Source organism: Zootoca vivipara, chromosome 16 (genome assembly GCF_963506605.1).
Source record: "Zootoca vivipara chromosome 16, rZooViv1.1, whole genome shotgun sequence".
Lineage (NCBI taxonomy): Eukaryota > Metazoa > Chordata > Lepidosauria > Squamata > Lacertidae > Zootoca > Zootoca vivipara.
Window position 1 is genome coordinate 38,100,143 of NC_083291.1, and position 13,883 is coordinate 38,114,025.

Sequence of the window (13,883 nt, forward strand, 5' to 3'; positions counted from 1 at the left end):
CAATATGCTACAATGCTTGTGACGGAAAAACTTTGTGTTTCAGATTCCAGTATCTTTTGTTGCACTCTAAGTTTCACCCCTCTGCAGATATCTTTCTAAACTACTACCTGGCTGTGCCTTCCTGGCAGACAGCTGTAGCAATATCCCAAGGGACATGGCTAATTATGGTAATAAGATTTTACCTGCTCAGATCCCAGTGCTGTTACCTTCCTGTTGTTCAATCCATGTGTTAATTAGCTGGCCATGGTAGACAGAATAGGCTTGAACTGGTGCAATGCCAATTCAAATCCTCACACAGCCATGAAACTCACTTAGGGCTCATCTACTTTTGCTCTGCACTTTCCAGGCACGGGTCTGGGCTTTCTAGGTCTACGTCTGAGCAGGGTTTCCCCCCACACCGCGGCGCTTTCCCCAGGAAAACCAGCATTTCACTGCTGAATCAGAGCAAATGGCAATCCATGGAAACATGGCACAAAAGGAAGTGTGGATGAGCCCTTGGGGGGCCTTTGATGACCAACCAACTGGAAAACTACAATTTAAACAGCTCCACTAGTTGTTCTGCTAGAAACAACTATATCATCCATTAGACAGGGCTTCGGATTTATGCAAATAAAATGTTTCCCAGACCCTCCTTTATATCTATGTTGTAAACTTCTCAAAACTGCTGATGCCATGCTGACAGCAAAGTATTTTCTAGAACATAGCAGTATAACTGGAAATGGCAATTTGGAAAGTCCAACATGAAGAAAGGAAGGTCATAGGAAGCTGCCTTGTACTGAAGCTGCAAACACATCATACTTATGAAGCACATTTATATTACATGGCTTTCCCCAAGAATCCTAGAACTGTAATTTGCTAAAGATGCCAGGAATTGTAGCTCTGGGAGGGGCAAAGTACCGTCCCCATGATTCTTCAGAGGAAGCCATGTGATTTAAATATGCTTTAAATGTATGGGGTGTGTGCAGTCTCAGTATAAGGCAGCTTCCTATGTACCTATGATCTCTCCTTCCTTCTGTTTCAGTCTGGTACTCAGAAATGCTGCTTGTGTGCAGTGTGTGCTATAAGGGGACTTGAACCCTGTAGCAACTGGGTTACTGCTGCCTGTTCCACTGGACTCTTGGGAGGGTTTGATTTTTTGTTTTTTGTTTTAAATGATTTTTATTGCAATTTAAAATTCCGGGTCACATCAACTTTTTCTTTACATTGACATACATCTTCTACTTTATTCTTCTATACGTATTTGCATACTCTAAATAATAATTATTGACTTCCCTCTACCTCTTAACTACTATTTCTTCTCTATTTTTCTTTTGTACTGTGTCAAAATCCTACCAACCTTCATATATGATAACTCTTCTAAATATTTTGTAATTTTGTGAAATTTACTCTAGGCATATCCAAGTTTTGATTTGGGAACCATGTTTACACATATAATTTTTAAAACAATCCCATTCTTTTTTGATCCTTAAGCTCAAGTGATTTCTTACTGCTTCTGTCATTTTGGCTAGTTTGATATACTCACACACTTTCTTTTACAGGTAGGTAGCCGTGTTGGTCTGAGTCGAAGCAAAATAAAAAAATTCCTTCAGTAGCACCTTAAAGACCAACTAAGTTTTTATTTTGGTATGAGCTTTCGTGTGCATGCACACTTCTTCAGATACACTAGTGTGTATGTCAGGGACCCCTTTGTATTTTTTGGTTTTTTTGGGGGGGAAACAGAAACTCAACAGGTTTTGCTCTCTCCATAGGAGAGGAAAGAAAGCTGGGACCAACCTACTGAACTTCATTCTTAGTGTTTTATGGACACATGACAGACACATGATGTAAAGGAGTATCAGCTTGGCCTTGCAACTGTGGGTGCCCGCAGCATCCATAGTCCGGGCACTGAAATTTGTGGGTGCCCGGCCCCTTCATGGGGAATTTTGTGGGTACTCCCAGGGCCCCAGAAGTTGGCACCTCTGCTTATGTGAGTGAGCCTGCCCAGAGAGACAGAGAGCGCGACACAGAGACATTTTCTAGCTTCTTTTGTGCTTTCTCTGAGAGGCGGCACAACCTACTGTATTTATTTCAAAGCACTTCAACGAAGGAAACCTTCGAGTCCGCCTGGATTTCGGCCTTTTATACTGGTTCCTATTCATTTCTACTGATTTCCCCCCGCGCTTGGCAGATTTTAAGCGCCGCAATCTACAATCAGAAATCAATCAACTAATTTTATAAAATTTACATACCTCCAAAACCCTCAGAGCGGTTTACAAAAAGATAAAACAACAGAATCGGGGAAAACTCACAACCCTACTTTAAAACATACACAAGTTAAAATACCGAAAATAAAAATAAAATTACCTCCACTTTCTAAGCATCTTATTAAAGTCTCTCAGGCTGCGACCCCTGCGTCGGGCTGCCCCGACCCTGATCCCGAGTCTCCCTTATTCTCGCTCTACACCACCTCCACTCTATGATTAATTACTCCCGGGCACGTGAGCCTTTGCATCATAGAGTTTCATATGACGTGGAGAGGTTGGGTTTCGCCGCGCCCACCGCTTTCCGGTCTTCTTCATTAGCTCTCTAGGGGATGTTGCGCTTCTCCTACAGGCTCAAGTTCCGCCTCTCTGGCCGCTTTCTCTCTCTGACCGCTTCAGTGCGCGTGCGGCCCTCGTAGAGATGAGAGGCCTCTGCATATTCCTTTCGCCTACGTAGCTTCCCTTCACCGCGCCGCTCTGTCTTCCGGACAGCTTCTTCCGCGTGTCTATGGTTCAGTTAAAGGGGCCGCTTCTGGCTTTCCGAGCTGCGGGGTCCCGAGATGCTTCTTACGGTGAAGGCGCTCCAGGGCCGGGAATGCAGCCTCCAGGTATCCCTCCTCCTCCTCCTGCTCCCAGGGGATGGGGTGCTGAGTCGAGGGCTGAGGCCCGAGCGGGTGTGAGTTGTTGCCTGGGTGTTGCCTGGGCAGGGGGCCCGCCCCAAGCCCAGGGGCGACGTTGAGAGGAGCCACCGGGAGGACCTGGCCTGGAGGAAGGAGGAGGCCGAGGGCGGCAGGAGCATCTCCGGCTCTTGCGGCTTCTGCCTGGGCGGGTGGGGGTCGGAGGGCAGCGAGGGTTCCCTTCCATCGATGGCTGCGAAGGGACCATGCCCTTTGGGGGTGGGGCTCCTGAGCAGATCTGACACCTCCCGGCCCTCAGCTGTTTCTCCTGCCGCCTTTTTCTTCCTCTGTTTACGAAGTCGAATTCAGCTTTTCCGCTGGAATATTTATTTTCATAGAGTCATAGAACGGTAGAGTTGGAAGGGACCCCGAGGGTGGTCTCGCTGCTCTCAGTCTCCTCTTCTCCAGGCTAAACATACCCAGCTCCTTCAACCGTTCCTCATAAGGCTTGGTTCCCAGACCCTTGATCCTCTTGGTCCCCCCCCCCCCTGCGCATGTTCCAGCTTGTCAAATATCCTCCTTAAATTACGGTGCGCAGAACTGGACACAGTATTCCAGGTGTGGTCTGACCAAGGCAAAATAGAGTGGTAGAATTGCTTCATTTCATAAAGTGTGTACACAGCTTGGTTCTAAAAGACAAACCAACCAAAAACCTCAAAAATACAAAATGGCAGAATCAAGTTGAAATGCTAAAAGGGATTAAAAATGACATTAACTTCTAAGTATCTGGGTGGTGTAGGCTTGTCTAAACAGCCTGTACCTATGGTGATCAAGCAGGAGCCCTCACTGTACTGCTTGATCTCAATAGGCACTGGCAGGGAGTTCCAAAGTGCAGGCATGGGCATGCTAAGCAGCCAAGTTCTTACAAATGTGGAACGGGTATGGCACCTGTAGTAATGCCAATTCCATCCATTGGATGAGTCGATTAGGGTAACGCGATCTTATAGGTAGACTGGTCCTAACTTCTTAAGGGCTTTATAGTGTCTGTTATTGCTAGGGCTCAGGCCCAGGATCTGGATAGAGGAAGGTAAGTGTTTCTAACCATGCATTCTGTGCCTTCCCTTTGCAGGAAAGTAACCACATGCCTTCGGGTCGGGGTTAAGGGCTCTTAATACAAGGTTGGGGTACCTGTGGGAGTTGGGAGCCCAGCAACATCTGGAGAGTCAGAGGTTCCCCATCCCTGATTTAGCACATTTATACACCACATTTCTTCCATAACGTTCAATGCAGACCAGACCCAAACCTCCTCAGCTTCAACAAGTGGTTGCATCATGTGGGAAGGTTGTGTACTCGTGTTCTGTTTGCAAACTTCCCACAGGCATCTGGTTAGTCACTTTGGAAACAGAATGCCGGACTAGATGGTTTTTTTATCCGATCCGGCAAGGTTCCTCTTATGCTTTAATATCCCCTCAGACTGTACCTTGAAAAAAAGATTACTTCCTTCCAAGGTTGAAACATCCAGTAATGTTAGAAGTACATTAAACATGTATTTCATTTCGTTTATGAAAAATCTCAAGTGATATAACAGTAAAAAATCAACAAATAAGACAGTTTCTCATATAAGAGCAAAACTATCTCCACTTAAAATAACTGTTGAAAAATCAGAAGGTCTTCAGCAATACCAAAAAGACAGTAGAGATGGTGTCTGTCTGATATGTAGTGGGAGGGAGTTCCAAAGGATACATGCTGCCACACTAAGAACTCAATTCTTACATTGTATGGAACAGACCTCTTGCTGAGATGTGTTTGCAAGAGGCCCTCTCCTACCAAGTGCAGTGCCTAGTTGGCTATATAAAGGGTGAGACCATCTTTTAGGTATCCTGGTCCCAAGCTGTATAGAAGGCTTTGAGCACCAGGACCAACACCTTGAACTTAACATGCATTGCTCTTCCTAAGCATTGCACACACGTGAACATGGTCATTCTTATAACAATTGCTTAAGGCATCCCTGTATTTATAAAGATATCAATAAATGATACCGTAATAGTATTATTGTCATGTTACAGCTGGGGGAACAGACTCTCAGTGGTTTCAAGGGAAAACAGAGATTTTAACTATGAATTTCCAGTTCATACCTTATACAGTCAAACCTTGGCTCCCGAACGCCTCCATTTTGGAACGTTACTGCTCCCAAACACCAAAAACCCGAAAGTAAATGCTCCGGTTTTCAAACGTTTTTCGGAAGCCGAATGTCTGACACGGCTTCCGCTGGAGTGCAAGAAGCTACTGCAACCAGTCAGAAGCTGCACCTCAGTTGTCGAACATTTCGGAAGCCGAATGGGCTTCCGGAACGGATTGCTTTCGACAACTGAGGTTTGACTGTATTTTCTACCTTCACGTGATATCAGCATTTTCATGCTAGGGAGAAAAAGGGGCCAATACTAATTTAAGTTGAAAAACACTATATGCATACTTAGTAATATTATTTAACAGCTACCTGAAAAGCAGAAAATATTCATGCTGTGAAAAGCTGCACTTACTGATCTTCTAACTTTCACAAGAGCTTTGCCAGAAGGAGGAAGAAAAAAATGCCAGCCATAAATTTACCATAGAACAAAATTCTTTCCTGTGGACCAGTTTGTCAATGGGGCAAGCTTTTTAGAGCAACTGGAGGGGGGTGGGAATTAACTCTGGAAAGGACCTGAGAATGGACCGGTACAGTAAGTGGAGTGTATATTGCTGAACAAAAGGTTTGATCAGCTTTTCTAGTTCTGTGCTTGATCAGGGCCTATATTCTCCAGCGTATGAAAACCCTTGCTCTGAGCCTGTTAGTTTTGGGGGGGCCAGCCCCACTTCATCACATTCTTCCTTCTCAGGTCTCCCCAGATGAACGGATCTCCTCTCTCAAACGCTTGGTCTTTGAGAAGTTGAATGTCCCAGTATCCCAGCAGCGCCTGCTTTTCAAAGGCAAAGCTTTGGCAGGTAGGTGCTGATGGTGGTTTGGTGTGACTGTGTTGGTGGCCCTCTATGTTAGAGTAGGGCAAGGCCAGGCCTATCATTAGGTAGAATAGGTGCCAGGTGAAAACGTTCTTCAACCAGGCAGTTCGAAAGCACATCAAAATGCAAGTAGATGAATAGGAACCGCTACAGCGGGAAGGTAAATGGCATTTCCATGTGCTGCTCTGGTTTGCCAGAAGCGGCTTTGTCATGCTGGCCACATGACCTGGAAGCTATACGCCGGCTCCCTCGGCCAATAATGCGAGATGAGCGCGCAACCCCAGAGTCGGTCACGACTGGACCTAATGGTCAGGGGTCCCTTTACCTTTACCTTTACCCTTTTAAATGTGTGGTGGGAGGTGGGTGTTATTGGTTTGTTTTTGTTCTTATTTTTATTACCTATATATTTTGTGTTTTTTATGTTGCAGTTTTATGTTGTGAACCGCTCTGGGTTTTATGTTGTGAACCGCTCTGGGCGGTATACAAATTTAATAAATAATAACAATAAAATGAAGCAGCCGTCTCAGGCGGTTGAGTTTATTGAAAGGGTAGTAAGAGGTTTATTTATTATTATTGTATTCTACTCTCAGAGTGAGGTGATTGTGGGATTTCCTGTCTTGGACCAGACCTTCCTGTGTGTGAGGGAAGGAGTGCATCTTTGGATAGGAATCAATGGGACTGGTTTGGGGGCATGTAAGTGGAGTTGTAAATTGTGGAGGGAGGAACATAGTAGCATAAATGGGGTGGAGATTGCTTGTGTGGAAGAGCATAATAATGTCCTGTATGTATATGTAAGAGATTTGGCATTGATATAGGAAATGCAATGTTTGAAAAACATTCAAGAAAGCTTTTATCTGTACTGAAAGTATATTTTCTTATGCTTGCAACCTTTCTAAAAAATTGCTACCTACAAATGGAGCTTGATGACTTCCTTTCATTTCCCTAATGTCTTCCCGAAGCATCCCAGCTATAGCTCTGATTTGTGCTGTTTTTTGTCTAAGCCTTTTCAAATCTCATTTGCCCTCACAGTATTTCATTTTGAGACTCATGGCAGGGAGATTTGTGACATGTTTCATAGAAAAGAATAGTCTCTTAAGATTTGCCAATATGCCCACAAAAAACCCTGCTATGTCACTGTGGGGACTGGATGTTCTGTGACAATATGAAATAACATGATTTTCATAAGCCAAAACACAGATTTATTTTGCAGCAGATGTTAAGAATCTATAATCTTTGCCTTTATGGGGGGGCATATATTTTCTGCTCTGAACTCACAGCAAATGATGTTTTGACTTTGAATGCAAATGGAGATGTGACTAGGATTGTGGAAAATTTAGCACTCTAGATCAGGCATCCCCAAACTGCGGCCCTCCAGATGTCTTGGCCTACAACTCCCATGATCCCTAGCTAACAGGACCAGTGGTCAGGGAAGATGGGAATTGTAGTCCAAAACATCTGGAGGGCCAAAGTTTGGGGATGCCTGCTCTAGATGAACAACTCCCATAATAATAATGATATTAATTTATTGCATACCCTACTCATCTAACTGGGTTCCCCCGGCCATTCTGGGCAGCTTCCAGCATAATAAAAGCACAGCAAAAACATCAAACAGACCTTCCTGATACAGGGCTGCCTTCATATGTCTTCAGAAAGTTGTGTAGTAGCTTATTCCACAGGGTGGGTGCCACTACCAAGAAGGCCCTCTGCCTGGTTCACCAGTAACTTCACTTCTCGCAGCAGGGGAACACACTCCTGCTATGCTATGCTATGCTATGCTATGCTATGCTATGCTATGCTATGCTATGCTATGCTATGCTATGCTATGCTATGCTATGCTATGCTATGCTATGCTATGCTATGCTATGCTATGCTATGCCATGCCTGCTTGGGGCTGTTGGGAGTTGTAGTTCAGCAGCAGGGGTGCCAACTTGGATAAAATATTGGGGGGCAGTTAAGCCCCATCCCACATAACTGATCACATGACACAACACAACACAAAACACACACACACACCATTTGAATGACAATGCCCATGAACTTTGGGGGGGGGTGCTAGGCCCCTCAAATATTTTATAGAGGGAGCTGAAGGGACCTCGGCCCCTAAAAGTTGGCTCCTACGTTCAGAAGCATCAGGAAGACCAGAAGCATCAGGAAGCCCCACACCTGCACTAGTTTCCTGTAGTAAATTGTATCCTTCCAGTCTGTGTAAAGCAGGCACCCCCAAACTTTGGCCCTCCAGATGTTTTGGACTACAATTCCCATCATCCCTGATGGTCCTCTTAGCTAGGGATCATGGGAGTTGTAGGCCAAAACATCTGGAGGGCCAAAGTTTGGGGATGCCTGGTGTAAAGCTATAGCTGGTGTGAGACCATAGCTTTGTGTCCCTGTGGAAGTTCTGGTTGCCAGAGTGAGGCCTGTTACTGGCTGGCACCTAGCCTTTCAGCAGCTTGTGCTTCCTCCCCAGATGAACACCGTCTCTCTGATTACTCTATTGGACCCGAGTCAAAACTGAACCTTGTGATCAAGCCACCAGAGAAGGCATCGCCTGAGGAACCTGGCCGCAGAGCTGGTCCCCCACAGAATCCTGTCATCTGGCACACACTGGCCCAAGTCCTAGGCAGGCATTTCAGTGTAGCTGATGCTGAGAAGGTGTTGGAGCAACTGCAAAAGGTAACTTTCTAACAGGAGTGTAGGTGGGAATCCCCTCAGGCTTGGCTTATTGGTTCCTCTGACACTTGTGCCTTTACTTGGAAGTACAGTGCAATCCTAACTATGTGCCATGGAGCAGGGGGGGGGGTCTCATTAAACTCAGTGGGCTTACACCCAGGCAAGTGGGGTTAGGATTGCAGCCTTGATCTTGACTGAGTGTGCTTGTGTTTGAAGTTTTGGCCTGCAAAACATTATTGCTGTCTTATTCAGGCTGCAGTTCTGTACCCAGTTATCTGGGAGTAAGTCGCATTGAACTCAGTGGGATTTACTTCTGAGAAGACATATATAAGATGTCGTATTGCCGGTGTCCCAACAGCTCCTTGGGATAACCTGCTGAGAATGGTTCACTCACACACATGCATCAAGTGTATATGAATCAGACTCCAATGACTTGCCCAAGATCGGCCAATAAGCAGGATTTTTAACTTTTGTCTCCCACATCAAAACCTGTCACTGTATTTTAAAATATTGCATTGGCTAACCTGCAAATCTACACGCACAGCAGTTTCTCATTGGGACCCTTTTAACTACAAAATGTCTGACTATCTGGCAGGTGTGCTTCTGAACGCTGTGTTCAATTGTCTCTTTCTCTATCTTCACTCTTTCCCCCCCCCCCCCCATCCCAGGATTATGAGCGGAGCCTTCGATTACTGAGCTTGGATGACATTGAGCGCTTGGCCACACGCTTGCTTCACCCTGAGGTGGCTGAAGCTGTAGAAATGGGCTTTCTGGATTAGCTGGTGAACTTGGGAACTGAGCCTGCCTCTTTGGACAGAGAACCCCTGGGCAGGGCCCAGCTTGGGGCTTAATGGGGTCAATCCCTCTGGACTGCTGTTAAAGGGGCACAGAGCATCTGTAGCCACTCCCCGTCCATTAAAGGTGGTGATGGGTGAGACTGATCTACTCTGTCTAGTGTGTTCGTCTGAAGTGGGAGAATGACTCTTGGGGAAAGATTGCTTGCCCAGTACTGAGAGATACAGCTGCCAATGGGGTTGGGTGCTGCTGTGTTGAATAATATGGGGGGTTTCTTTTTCATCACCTAAGCCTGGGTTGCATCTAATAGATTCATATTTATTGTTGTATCCAAAGGCCATCCTAAAAATAAAGTTTACCAAAATTTTCAGACAGAAAATCAAATCTGAATAACCCAAATTTAAAATACAAGTTTTGAAAACCTTAATATTGATGCTTTTGTGTGTGTGTGTGTGTGTGTGTGTGTGAGAGAGAGAGAGAGAGAGAGAGAGAGAGAGAGAGACACAGACAGACAGACAGACAGACAGACAGACAGACAGACAGACAGACAGACAGACTTGCATTGTGCTGGGAGCAGAACGATGTTGTTGCCTTTTTGCCAGTGGAACAGCCACTGAATCCAATATATGCTCATTGGGGGAGGAAAAACGCACAGCCTAGAAAACACAAAAACAGGAAATCAACAAGAGATGCTTACAGCATTCCTGGACACCCTACTAAAAACCATTAACCAGGAACTGTGCTGGCACTGCCGCCAAATAATGCTTACCAGAGCGTAGAGGCAGCCAATGAAATCACCAAGATGCAGACATGTTCTCATCACACAGCCCTCCATTACTGCACACATAATGTCAACAGTAATGCCAGCGTGCCCACTTTCCATCAGTTCCTGTAGCTCAAACAGCAGTGGCCCCAGCATCACTAGTCCCTGGGCATCCCTATAATCAGAGGTTTTAATATTCTGATGCTCCTTATGAACACAACACACAAACACACAGAGGGGAGAGAGGAGGACCCACATAATGAATGTAGCGCCTCCATAGTTCCTTGGGTAGCGGTCCTGCAGGAAGTATACATGACCCTCCTATGGACAAGGGTTCAAGACCTGCCCAGGGTGGAGAAGATTATTTTGCCAAGCAGCCAAAGGCAGGGGCGAAGACACACTGGCAGTAGCCCCCATAGGCTCACCGCCTGGATCAGAGGGGCTGAGAAACAGGAGGCAGGAGTGTGAGCCCCATTAGGAGGAAAGGATAACTATGCTCCTAGTTGCCTTTTGAATGCCCAGGAAGCAAGGGAAGTAATATCATTTGCAAAAGAGTAAAGTGATGTGCAATTGGTACTCAAGCCCATGCTGCAAATCTCACAAAGCAGGTCCCTTACCACTCGGAGACAGCAGCAGATAGGGATCAGGCAGATCATTCATCTTCCCCTACCCACCTCCAGCCTCAACATCCAATCAGATGCCAGTAAGAAAAAAATGGGGGGGGGGCAAAAGTGCTACATGATCAGTTATAGAATGATTTGTCCCTTTCTAAGAGTACAGATCATTCTTCTTGACTCGTCTTGTTCAGATTGTATGAAAGATTCCCCACCTCACGCATTGAGTTATAAATGAAGCATTCAAATAGCATGGTAGATCCTCCATCTTCACGATGCCACAAACAAACTCTCTGAAGTTGTTTAGTTGCTTAGGTGGCTGTCCCAAGAGGCAATTGCTAATATATCTTTGTGTGGTGTTTCTGGATGGTGGCCAGATAACCAGCTCAGGGAAACTGGGTCTGTCCAACGGAAAGGGACCCCAAATCAAGGCTGTGTATATTCCAGTATTGTGCAGAAGAAAGAGACATTGTTCACTACTGGAGAGCCGAAATGGACATGATGCAGGAGATCTGAGACTGACTCTCCACATTATTTTCTTTTTCACTTAAAAGCAGGTGCAGAGAGCTATGCATGTCTTCAGAGCCATAGCTTGGGGCGGGGGGCGGAGAGTGACCAGCCCCTACACCACCAGCAATGCTGTCAGTTCTCAATCTCCCTGTGCAAAAGGTGCTATGAGCATCCCTAGCAAGAAAAGCCAAGCCCCTCTTTCTCCCCTCTTCAGCACTGTGGGGCTCATAGCATCTTTGGTGTTTGTGTGTAATTTAGATCTGGGAAACAATCATAGAGTGTGGGGAAGGGTTTAATTCCTATTTCTCCCAGTATCCTTGCTTTTTAAGGAGTTGAATAAACACATAGGAAAGTCCAGTCATTGATCTCTTTGTTTCAGGCCTTACTTACAAGTTCTGCTTACTTACTTATAGTGTATAGCCGTGGGAGTCAGGGGCTAACATCTGCCACTCCAGATGTTGCTGGACTCCAGCTCCTATCATCCCTAACCATGGGCCTCGTTGGCTGGGGGTGATGGAGTCCGGCAACATATTGGGGGCAGAGGAGAACCGATTCCTCACTCCAGACCTACGCCAAGATATTGTCAATGAACAATCTGGATTCTGCAAGGTATTCATGAAAGTTGTTCCTGTGAGGTGAAAAGGCAACAGTTCCAAGTTCAGATTTATTTGGATTAAGGTGCATGCCAATTAACCATGCAATAAACTTAAAATATACGGTAGCACATTTCACATGAAATACTTAACTCTCAGGAATAAGGTCAGACCAAGAGAGCCTGAGAGGAGGAGGGGGTGGTGGTGATGATGGTGGCTAGCCATAACTTAATTTACAGAGATGGCATCAGGGGTTGTGGGGAAAGGGCTGATGGGGTTTCTCTTGGCCCTATGACACTGCCACTAATTTTAACAGGGATTATAGGTAAAGGTAAAGGGGCCCCTGACCATTAGGTCCAGTTGTGAGCGACTCTGGGGTTGCGGCACTCATCTCGCATTATTGGCCGAGGGAGCCGGTGTACAGCTTCCAGGTCATGACAAAGCCACTTCTGGCGAACCAGAGCAGCACACGGAAACACCGTTTACCTTCCCACGGGAGCACTACCTATTTATCTACTTGCAGTTTGATGTGCTTTCGAACTGCTAGGTTGGCAGGATCTGGGACCGAGCAACGGGAGCTCACTCCATCGCGGGGATTTGAACCACCGACCTTCTGGTCGGCAAGTCCTAGGCGCTCTGGTTTTAACTGTGGTTTAATCTGTGGATTACCGTAAATTTTGAGTTAAATAGAAGCTATCAAAACAGTTGGCTCTGCCTCTTCATTCCCGTCCATGTGAGCTAGAATGCAAACAGACAGTTCTTTAACATGTTTCTTTCCAGTGTGGGTAGCAAACATCCTTGTTAGAAGAATAAGCTTTGTTTAATTTTGACAACTCCTTTCCCTTGTTTTTGTTGTTCATACTGGGAGGGTGGGATGATCAAGTGCCCTTTGCCAGTAGGCTTTGGAAGAAGCAGCTGCTGTGTGTGTAATAAAGTCAGGAGATGCTCAGGGCCAGTTGGAGGCTCTGTGTTTGCCCAGCAATTATTTTTGTTACGTGGCCTTCAGTGGTTCCCTTCCGAAGCAAAACAGCCAGTTGTGCAGTGTTGAGTTGTTGTCTTTGTGATTGCTCTATAGCAGGTATCCCCAAACTGCGGCCCTCCAGATGTGTTGGCCTACAACTCCCATGATCCCTAGCTAACAGGACCAGTGGTCAGGGAAGATGGGAACTGTAGTCCAAAACATCTGGAGGGCCGAAGTTTGGGGATGCCTGCTCTATAGAGTCTATACCCTGATTTCTGACGTGTGCAGGCAGGCTCGGCCTCAACCCTGGGGAGGGAAATATGTGATGTGTACATTCAAAGGCATATGCTTGGCTGCTGCTGTTGTTTGGTGGAGGAGGTTTAAATCATTTTTTGCACCGAGCCCTGCATCTCAAGGTTAGGCACTGTTGGGCTGGCATCACTGCAGATATTGGAGTCCAAAGGAGGGAGGTAATTCTACACCAATAACAGAATGCAAACCTTTGCACAGCTCAATAGTGGGAGGGAACTGGGAATGATGGTTCTGCTAATGGCTAGAGCAGGGAAGGGGAACCTGTGTCCTCTAAGATGCTGTTGAGCTCCCAATGCCCATCAGCCCCTGCCACCATGGCCAAGTGGTCAGGGATGATGGGAGTTGTGGTCCAACAACATGTGGAAGGGCACAGGCTTCCTCACCCCTAAGCTAAATGGAGCCTCTGAATATCAGCGGCTTGTGGAGCAATAGCAGGAAAGTGGTGTTGTTGCTTTCATGCTTTGCTTGCGGGCTGCCCAGAAGCATTTGGCTGGCTACTTTTGGAAAGAGGATGCTGAATTATAGAGAGCTTTTGATTGGATCTAGCCGGTCTCTTCTCATCATTCTATTTCTGATGTTGCATGCTGTGAGTGCTATTGTTTATTGTATCCTAAACAGCATCCTTCCCCCAACTAATATAGAGGTAGCAGCAGCCTTTGGGGAACCCAAGTCTTGCAGAAGTACACGAACCAGGGACAAAAAGGGTTGAGAATCCAGAAACATAGGACCGAGCATGCTCTGTGGCCACATAGGGCTGATTGATTGTTGGGGGAGCTGAAAGCCAGTGTGGGGAGAGGGGGAAATAGAATAGAGT

The 13,883-nt window shown here is 46.1% G+C and overlaps 1 protein-coding gene across 2 annotated transcripts; it reads left to right on the plus strand.

Annotated features, from left to right (window-relative positions):
* Positions 1 to 2,610: 2,610 nt before the first annotated feature.
* UBL4A (ubiquitin like 4A) lies at positions 2,611 to 9,456 on the plus strand. Of its 2 annotated transcripts, none has more exons than XM_060268673.1 (4): positions 2,611 to 2,848; positions 5,734 to 5,839; positions 8,301 to 8,524; positions 9,190 to 9,456. In XM_060268673.1, the coding sequence occupies exons 1-4, from the start codon at positions 2,801 to 2,803 to the stop codon at positions 9,298 to 9,300; spliced, it is 489 nt and encodes a 162-aa protein (XP_060124656.1). In that variant the 5' UTR covers positions 2,611 to 2,800; the 3' UTR covers positions 9,301 to 9,456. The 2 variants fall into 2 exon arrangements, with proteins under 2 accessions (XP_060124656.1, XP_034996552.1); XM_035140661.2 differs by having other exon boundaries at positions 2,624 to 2,848; positions 8,319 to 8,524.
* The last annotated feature ends 4,427 nt before the right edge of the window (positions 9,457 to 13,883 follow it).

Excerpts from the sequence above, each read along its gene's own strand:
- UBL4A (XM_060268673.1), top strand. The coding sequence starts at position 2,801 with ATGCTTCTTACGGTGAAGGCGCTCCAGGGCCGGGAATGCAGCCTCCAG. Across the intron at positions 2,849-5,733 it reads GCCGGGAATGCAGCCTCCAG|GTCTCCCCAGATGAACGGAT; the intron begins GTATCCCTCCTC and ends CTTCCTTCTCAG. Across the intron at positions 5,840-8,300 it reads CAAAGGCAAAGCTTTGGCAG|CTTGTGCTTCCTCCCCAGAT; the intron begins GTAGGTGCTGAT and ends GCCTTTCAGCAG.